Source organism: Motacilla alba, chromosome 18 (assembly GCF_015832195.1).
Source record: "Motacilla alba alba isolate MOTALB_02 chromosome 18, Motacilla_alba_V1.0_pri, whole genome shotgun sequence".
Classification (NCBI taxonomy): Eukaryota; Metazoa; Chordata; class Aves; order Passeriformes; family Motacillidae; genus Motacilla; species Motacilla alba.
In genome coordinates, this window is record NC_052033.1 from 11465713 (window position 1) to 11474983 (window position 9271).

General features: G+C 52.7%; 1 protein-coding gene across 3 annotated transcripts in view; it reads left to right on the forward strand.

Moving 5' to 3' along the window:
• The window catches only part of TBC1D16 (TBC1 domain family member 16), a 30658-nt gene extending 21857 nt beyond the window's left edge, over window positions 1–8801 (forward strand). For 2 of the 3 annotated variants that reach the window (XM_038157398.1, XM_038157400.1), the window contains 9 exons: window positions 166–363; window positions 2290–2437; window positions 3407–3574; window positions 4537–4685; window positions 5418–5552; window positions 6186–6372; window positions 6721–6900; window positions 7395–7541; window positions 8013–8801. In XM_038157398.1, coding sequence (XP_038013326.1) covers window positions 166–363; window positions 2290–2437; window positions 3407–3574; window positions 4537–4685; window positions 5418–5552; window positions 6186–6372; window positions 6721–6900; window positions 7395–7541; window positions 8013–8258 — 1558 coding nt within the window. In that variant the 3' untranslated portion in view covers window positions 8259–8801. The remainder of the gene's footprint in view (window positions 1–165; window positions 364–2289; window positions 2438–3406; window positions 3575–4536; window positions 4686–5417; window positions 5553–6185; window positions 6373–6720; window positions 6901–7394; window positions 7542–8012) is intronic. The other variant, XM_038157399.1, reaches the window with a different exon arrangement.
• The last annotated feature ends 470 nt before the right edge of the window (window positions 8802–9271 follow it).

A 9271-nucleotide genomic window follows, 5' to 3' on the forward strand; every position in this document is an offset into this window, starting at 1 on the left:
CTTTTTGGGATGGTAGGGATTAATTTAAATAAAAATAATTTAGTTGTTGTATGAATGGCAGTTTCAGAACTCTAAAGGTTTTGAACATGGAACACCTGTGATTGGTGCACATACCCACAGCCTCCCGTGGCTGACGGGGTTTTTGTCCCCACGCTCTGTCCACAGGGACACGTGTGACAATCGCATGACCTGCTCCACCAGCTCTGCCTCCAGCCTGGACACCAGTGCCCAGATCCAGGAGAACAATGGGCAAACGCAGAGCACCAGATGGGATGAGCAGCAGAAGGTGTTTGCCCTCGAGCAGGTGTGTGGTGTCTTCAGAGTAGACCTGGGACAAATGAGATCCCTTCGCCTTTTCTTCAGGTACTGGATCCCTGTGTGAGCTGTGTGTGAATCTGTGAATTGTGTGTGAGCTGTGTGAGCTGTGTGAATTGTGTGTGAATCATGTGAATTGTGTGTGAGCTGTGTGAATCATGTGAATTGTGTGTGAGCTGTGTGTGAGCTGTGTGAGCTGTGTGAATCATGAGAATCATGTGAATTGTGTGAGCTGTGTGTGAGCTGTGTGTGAGCTGTGTGAATTGTGTGTGAGCTGTGTGTGAGCTGTGTGTGAGCTGTGTGAATCATGAGAATCATGTGAATTGTGTGAGCTGTGTGTGAGCTGTGTGTGAGCTGTGTGAATTGTGTGTGAGCTGTGTGTGAGCTGTGTGAATCATGAGAATCATGTGAATTGTGTGAGCTGTGTGTGAGCTGTGTGTGAGCTGTGTGTGAGCTGTGTGAGCTGTGTGTGAGCTGTGTGTGAGCTGTGTATGAGCTGTGTGTGAGCTGTGTGAATCATGAGAATCATGTGAATTGTGTGAGCTGTGTGTGAGCTGTGTGTGAGCTGTGTGAATTGTGTGTGAGCTGTGTGTGAGCTGTGTGAATCATTTGAATCATGTGAATTGTGTGTGAGCTCTGTGTGAGCTGTTTGTGAGCTGTGTGTGAGCTGTGTGTGAGCTGTGTGAATCATGAGAATCATGTGAATTGTGTGTGAGCTGTGTGAATCATGTGAATTGTGTGTGAGCTGTGTGTGAGCTGTGTGAATCATGAGAATCATGTGAATTGTGTGTGAGCTGTGTGAGCTCTGTGTGAGCTGTGTGTGAGCTGTGTGTGAGCTCTGTGTGAGCTGTGTGAATCATGAGAATCATGTGAATTGTGTGTGAATTGTGTGTGAGCTGTGTGTGAGCTGTGTGAATCATGTGAATTGTGTGTGAGCTCTGTGTGAGCTGTGTGAATCATGTGAATTGTGTGTGAGCTGTGTGTGAGCTGTGTGTGAGCTGTGTGTGAGCTGTGTGTGAGCTGTGTGTGAGCTGTGTGAGCTGTGTGAATCATGAGAATCATGTGAATTGTGTGTGAGCTGTGTGTGAGCTGTGTGTGAGCTGTGTGTGAGCTGTGTGAGCTGTGTGAATCATGAGAATCATGTGAATTGTGTGTGAATTGTGTGTGAGCTGTGTGTGAGCTGTGCATGCTCCACATTGGGGCTCTGGGCAGAGGTGATTTCTGCAGTCCTACCTGGAAGCCTTGCCAGAACAATTGTCTCCAGGAAAGTGAGTGTCAGCCTTCCCAAGGAGAGCCTCTGAATTGCAGCTACAGAGTCGAAAGGATTTTATTTTTAGTAAAGTAAAGGTTGCTCTTAGCTATCATACCATAAATGCTTCAAATAACCTGGGGATATGAAAAACATCTTTATCTGTGGTACCTTTTCTTTTGCCTGCCCCTCACCAGGCTCCTCTGGAGTCTTGCTGCTCTCAGCCTCTTCAGTTATCTTTCAAATGATTACCAAATTTATTTCAAATAATTGCAAAAACATTTTTACTCCCTTTTTTTTTGCTCTCACTCCCAGTTTCTTTAGACAGAGCTGTGTGTGAGCAAGTCTGCACATCCCTAGGAGCTGACTTTGTGTACTGCCTTAATGTTTCTGGGGCAGACTTCCTGTGGTTTTTTCTCCAGGGAAGACAAATTTTAATTCCTTCATGTGAAGGAAGGGTAAAAATAGTGCTGCTACCAGGCACAAGTGGAGAAGATTGTCACTATGACCATGCCATACAATCATAAAATGTCTCAGCTGGAGTGACCCAGAAGGATCAGCGGGTCCCAGGGAGGTAAAGCTGCCTCTGTGCCCTGGTTTAAGGGGCAGCTTGCCGTTGCAGCTTGTCACTTGCTTTGCTCTGTGTCCCCCCGAGGGTCCGTGTCCCTGCTGGTCCCTCGTGGTGCTGGGTGGCCCCTGCAGGTTGCTCTCCATTGTTCCCACAGTGACGAGGCGTGTACCTGTGGGCAGCTGGTGGTGGCGAGCAGGGAGAGCCAGTACAAGATCTTCCATTTTCACCACGGTGGCCTGGATAAACTGTCCGAGGTGTTCCAGCAATGGAAGTACTGCACAGAGACCCACCTCAAGGACCAGGTACCTGAGCAGGCTCTTGGGGCCGGGGGTTTCACACGTGGCTTGGTGTGCTGGAGAAATGAGGCTTTGAGTTGATGTCAGCAGGTGAGGCAGGAAGCTGCCAGGTGCTGGGTGCTCAGGGTGGAAATGCAAACCGGACCCGAGGTGTCTCTGGGACTTGTCTGTCTCCATCCACTCCTGTTCTACCTGTGGAATACGGGGGAAGATCATCCAGGTGTACTTAGGGATGTTGATGGACCTGACAGGCCAGCGCTGTCCTTTAGGCACAGAAGGTGTCTGGAAATCTGCAGAGATGGGCTGGAAATTGTGTCAGAGCCTTTCATCCACCTTGTGACGCATAACATTCCGTTTGGAGAATGTTTTGACAAGGCATCTTGCCATATTTTGTTCAATCTACATACAAATGTGATAAGAGCTCTTTAATTATCTGTTTAAGATATTGTATGTGCTTATTAGAAACAGTGATTTTTAAATTTCCATCCTTCCCACAGAGCCCCCCGCTGCTTTTCTTATTACGGTCGCATGGGCTCACTTTTTGCATTGAGCAACCTTTGATTTTTAAATTAAATGTCAGCTGCAGCCTTGCACTGGGATCCTGAGTGCCCTCAGAGAGCCTGGCAGCGCAGCTCCCCGCTCTGCTAACAGCAATCCCTTTGTATATGGCCAATCATATGTAATTTATTGCAGGCATTCCTGGCAGGGGCAAGTTTTGCTGTAAGCAGCATTAATTCAGTTTCAGGTCAGGGATAAGATTGGAGGAGGAATGGAAACTATTTTTTTTTTTTTTAAGATGAAGCTGTTTCGCGGTGGATTTTAATTATTCTAATCACTCTCGTTATTGTAATGGTTGGAATGAAAAAAACCAAAAAAACAACAAAAAACCAACGAAACCTTCCCAAGTGCAGCTCTGGGTTTCACAGCGTGCTCTGCCTGGCTCCTGCTGCAGTTGTGGTTTGCTCTGCCCCTCAGCAGCTTGCAGAGGAGAAGACCTGCATGCAGTTCTCCATCCGCCGGCCCAAGCTGCCCTCCTCGGAGACCCACCCCGAGGAGAACTCCCAGCGCCGCCTGGACGTGGCAGCCTGGCTGCAGCACCTCAACGAGGCCGGCCAGGTGGAGGAGGAGTACAGGCTCAGGAAGGTGAGGGGCTCTCTGTGTGCTCTGCCGTGCTGAGCGCGGGTCCCCGCGGCAGCTGCAGGAGTTTGTGCTCCTGCCAGGCAGGAGCTGGGCTTTTGGGGGGATGGAGACCTTGCCGTGGGACTGCGTTCCCACCTGGACGTGTTCCTGTTTCACCTGCTCTAGGTGACCCTGCCTTTGGACTGGAAATCTCCAGAGTCCCTTCCAGCCCTCACAATTCTGTGACTGTGCTGGGGGAGCATTTCTGTGACCGAGGAGCTGTCCCACTTCTGCTGCCGTTTGGGATCAATAAACCAAAGGGCCCGGTGCCTGCTGGGCTTGCAGAATGTGTGACCAAGTCACAGAGAGCACTGGAGATTGCTGAAAGAGCTGAGATGGTTGAAATAGCTGAGATTGTATGAGATTGTATGAGCTGAGATTGTATGAACCAAGATTGTATGAGCTGAGATTGCTGTATGAACCAAGATTGTATGAGCTGAGATTGCTGTATGAACCAAGATTGTATGAGCTGAGATTGTATGAGCTGAGGTTGTATGAGCTGAGGTTGTATGAGATTGTATGAGCTGAGATTGTATGAGCTGAGGTTGTATGAGCTGAGGTTGTATGAGCTGAGGTTGCTGTATGAAATAACAGGGCTGAGGGGAGCACGGGGCCCTGGGAGAGAAGTTTGCAGTGCAGTGCAGAGTCTCCAGGATTTGGGATTAAGCCGTGACATGAGAACGACACGTTAATCATAGAGCCTCTCCGGGGGTGGTTATTGACATTGAAATGAGCCTGGTTTGTGTCTGGTCTGGGAATAGAGGGCCAGCACTTTCCCTCTAAACATGTGCAAATTGCAGGAGCTTGAATCAAGGCGTCACTTGTCAGGAAAGAGCTGCAGAGGCACCAAAGCACAGCAGCGGGCAGGTCGCTGTTTTTGGGAATGCTGAAACTGTACCAGCCATGACTTTTCCTCCTTCTTCCAGGCCATTTTCTTTGGTGGGATTGATATTTCCATCCGTGGAGAGGTGTGGCCCTTTCTGCTGCACTACTACAGCTACGAGTCCACCTCTGAAGAGAGAGAGGCACTGAGGCTGCAGAAGAGGAAAGAATACTTTGAGATCCAGGAGAAAAGGTAACCGACCATCATCATCCTCCCCTGCTCATCTCCCTTGGGCTGGGCGTCATGGTGACACCTCAGTCTCTGCATCCTTTGCGTGAGGAGAGGCTGGAGTAGAGGAGTGGGAGGGGTGAGGAGGTGCTGGGCACTGCTGAGGCTCTGGAGCCAGCGCCACAGAGCTCGGACATTTCCTGACCTGGGCTCTGGGAACAGCCCCATGCAGGGAAGCACCTCCCAGGCAAGGCTTGGGTTAGAACACAAGGTGAGATTGGGATCTTATGTTTCTTTATGAATAAAATGTACATTAAAATAAGGGATGAGAAGGGCTGTGTAGTTCCAGAAGGTTGTTAATGCAAGAGTTTGTGTTGTTAAATGGAGGTGGGTGCATTGAAGCTGGAGGGGCACAGTACTGTTAATAATCAGGAGACAATCAAACCAGAGTGGTGAGTTCTGGTGTGCTGAGTTCCAAGGGGCAGTGGAGAACAGAGTCTGATGCTTCTGAAGTGTTTACTGCAGCAAACACATCATGTCATCCTGTTTATAACCCAGGAGGCTCCTTCCAGTAACCCCTTGGGACAGGCAATCCACTGTTCTGGACAGACCTGCTGCTCTGTTTCTCAGGTGCTGAGGAAACTCGGTACAGGAATAGTCTTTCTCTGCAAACTAAGACTGCAATGAGGCTTTTTGTTCATTGTGGCAATCACATTCCTTCTTGGCAACCCTGTGCTGTTGCTGCGTGGTTTGCAGGCTGTCCATGACTCCGGATGAGCAGAAGGATTTCTGGCGCCAGGTGCAGTTCACGGTGGACAAGGATGTCGTGAGGACCGACCGCAGCAACCAGTTCTTCCGAGGGGAGGACAACCCGAACGTGGAGACCATGAGGTGAAGTGGCTGATTCCAGCGTCCTAAAAGCCGTGTCCTGCTCAGTGTTGGTCAGCCCCCAGCCCAGGCTGCCTGGGAAGACTGCACAGCACCCACCGTGCCTCTGCAACCACGGGATGCAGCAGCAAGGCCTTCCCTGGCGCTCCCACTGCTGCTGCAGTTCCCTCCTCAGCCCCATAACCCTGCTGCCATCCCTGAGCTTCCCTGCACACACAGGCACAGCAAAGGTGCTGTGGTAGGGCTGTGGGCAGGTGCTGGGGTCTCTGGTTCTCCTGGTGGGGTAGAGGACAAGCACACCAGAGTCTGCTCCGTGAGAGTGTGACTTGGAAAGGTGAGACCTCAAAAGAGTTGGGTTTCATCCGACAGCGTGGCTTGGAGCTTTGTGGATGTGCTGGACATCATCTCTCCTTCCCCATGGGCCCTTCATTTCTGTCCTCCTAATCTTTTAAAATTCTCATTTTCTGTTTCTATTTTGCTGCCTGTGAATGCCAAACCTTTTCCTGAAGTTTATGCCTCAGGACTGGGGTTGGCAGCAGCATTTCCCTGTCTGTGTTATACTCTGTGTCTTTGTCCCTGAGATGATGCTGTCACCCACCCTCACCTGTCCCCTCTGCATTTGTGTCTCTGCTGCAGGAGGATCTTGCTGAACTATGCAGTATTTAACCCAGCCATTGGCTACTCCCAGGGCATGTCTGACCTGGTCGCCCCGCTCCTAGCAGAGGTCCTGGATGAGTCTGATACCTTCTGGTGCTTTGTTGGGTTGATGCAGAACACGATCTTCATCAGCTCCCCCCGGGATGAGGACATGGAGAAGCAGCTGGTGAGGCTCCTTCAGCCCTCTCACGGCTCCTCATCTCCCCAGTTCCTGGGCTGGGGGTTCCAGCATGCCAAATCACATCCTTGGGGTGATCCTCGGGGTTGCCACGTGCAGGGCCGGGAGCTGGACTTCGATGATCCTTGTGGATCAGTTCCAATTCAGGATACTCTGTGATTCCATGGAAATACCTGGTGGGTGGAATCCATCCTGGGTGGCTGAGGCGCTCCAGAGGCGGTTACATCCACACTGCTTGTGAAGTGGCAGCTGAGAGAGAAGAGCTGTGCAGCTCTGCAGCTCCCGGGGCGCCGGGGGTGCCCGAGGCAGGGCCTGAGCCCGGGCTGTGTTTTGCAGCTGTACCTGCGCGAGCTGCTGCGGCTGATGCACCCGCGCTTCCACCAGCACCTGTGTGCCCTGGGCGAGGACGGGCTGCAGATGCTCTTCTGCCACCGCTGGATCCTGCTCTGCTTCAAGAGGGAGTTCCCGGAGGCCGAGGCGCTGCGCATGTGGGAGGCGTGCTGGGCTCACTACCAGGTGAGGCAGCTGCCAGGGCACGGCACGTCCCGCCCGAGTCCTCAGCGCTCAGGGTCTCCAGAAAGGCTCCTTGCAGCAAAGCAGCCAGAATAAGTCGGGTCTGGGACTATGGCAGAGGTTTATCTGTGTAGCAGGAGGATGGAGCCCTGCTTGCCTCTCCTCCTTGGGGATGTCTGGGATGCACAAGGAGGTGTTTCAGGAAATGCTGAACACCCACTTCTGAAGTTCAGGCTTCTCTTACACGGCTGGGAAATGTCTTCCCAAAAATCTGCTCTGTGGTGCAAACACCAATGCAGACCTTGCTGCTGTGCTGCGAGGGAACGAGGCTTTGGCTGGGCTCGGGTTCAGAAGCCACCAGTAGCTCACATTCTCATGGCTGGGCAGACCTGAAGGGAGCAAAACCTCTCACCAAGGACCCGCTTGCGGAGGGTGGGAGGTGAAGCCAGAGCTCTGCCTCCACCTGCTGTACAGCAGCCCCTGTGTTCCCGTTGCAGACAGACTATTTCCACCTCTTCATCTGCGTGGCCATCGTGGTGATTTACGGGGACGACGTCATCGAGCAGCAGCTGCCCACTGACCAGATGCTGCTGCATTTCAGCAACCTGGCCATGCACATGAACGGGGAGCTCGTACTCAGGAAGGTAAATGCCCAGGTGCCACGCGGGACGAGGTCCAGAGATGAGTCCGAGTATTCAGAAGCCCGGGCACTGCTGTTTGAGCTTTGCAGCTGCTGCATCCCCGTGGCCGCCGGGGTGGGATGCTGCTGTTGGCCTGGAAGCAAGGTTTGCAGCAGGAGGAGGCGGTTGTTGAGTGCTCGGGAGGTGGCAGCGCGGTTGGGACAACCCTCCTTTGGATAAGCTGCTGAGGGAAATGAGCTGTTGGTGCCGTGGTGCCCGTTCCCTTTCAGCTGGCAGCACCCGGGGCCGTGGGATGAGCTGTGGTGTGTGGCAGCCCCTGTGACCTGCCACTGTCCCCAGCGCCTCGGGTAACCCTCAGGTGTTTGGACCTTCGCTGAAGTCCGGGCAGCCAAACGGGAGGATTGGGTGGGAGGCCACCGCAGCCCTCGGTGTGTCCCTGCCGGGGGGGTGACCTTTCCCTGTCTCTCCCTCCAGGCCAGGAGTCTGCTCTATCAGTTCCACCTGCTGCCCCGCATCCCCTGCAGCCTGCACGACCTCTGCAAGCTGTGCGGGACAGGCATGTGGGACAGCGGCTTCATCCCCGCTGTGGAGTGCTCCGGCCACCACCCGGAGTCCGAGAGCTGCCCCTACGGGGGGCTGGTGGAAGAGTCTTCTCCTCCAGCAGGAAGCGAAGGCAAGAAGGGCCTGAGAACACGGGATGTCTTTGCCTTCCGAAAATAGCCGAGAGGAACGGGCTGCGGCGGCGGAAGGGCAGGGCAGGGCAGGGCAGGGCAGGAAGGATGTGCACAGGAAAAAATGTTCAAAAAGAAATGGAGGAATGGCTTGTCAAGGCTCCTGAGAAGACTGGAAGGTGTGGAATGGAGGAGGAATTCAGTTGCTCTGTAGGGGAAGCTCCGTCGCACGGGTGATGGAACCTGAGAGAAAGGCATCGACCCAGGAACTGTGTTTGCATTTGTTTTTGTTAGAAACAAGCTTTTCTAGGTTTTAACGAGGACTTTTTATTCTGCCTCTGGGACTGGACTGGTTAGCAACCAGAACTTTCTTGCTTGCTGGTGAGAAACGAGAGCACTCCGGGCAGCCAAGGCCGCCCAGAAGTGTTGGTGGGCAGGTGGCAGGAGCAGAGCCAAGGCCACTGTCCCCTCACCCACAGCACACCTCTCTGCTTCAACCAAAACCTGCAGCTTCGTGGCTTCTTTTTAAAGCCATAAAAGCCATTTTAATTATAATCTGCCAAAAATAAAACTGCAGAGCGTTGGGATTGCAGGGCAGGTGTCTGCTTTGTCAGCGAGGAGGGACCGCTCACCTCGAAGTCTTGTCTCTGGCCTTTTCTGGTTTTATAGGATGCACTGGCTGGCATGATTTTTTTTCCATTTTTATAGAAAATGGACTGCCCCAGGTCTCAGAGCACAGCTGCCCTGAGTCAGGGCATTTCACAGACACTGCCCAAAGTTTCCCTCTTCATGAGATATTGGGAAGGAATTCTCCCCTGGGAGCTAGGTGAGGCCCTGGCACAGGGTGCCCAGAGCAGCTGGGGCTGCCCCTGCATCCCTGGAGGTGTCCAAGGCCAGGTTGGACAGAGCTTGGAGCAATCTGGGATAGTGGAAGGTGTCCCTGCCATGGCAGGGAGTGGAATGGGATGAGCTTTAAGGTCCCTTCCAACCCAAACCATTCTGTGATTGTCTGACATTACAGCAAAGCTGTTTCTTTATGCTGACAGCTGCAGACTTTAATAC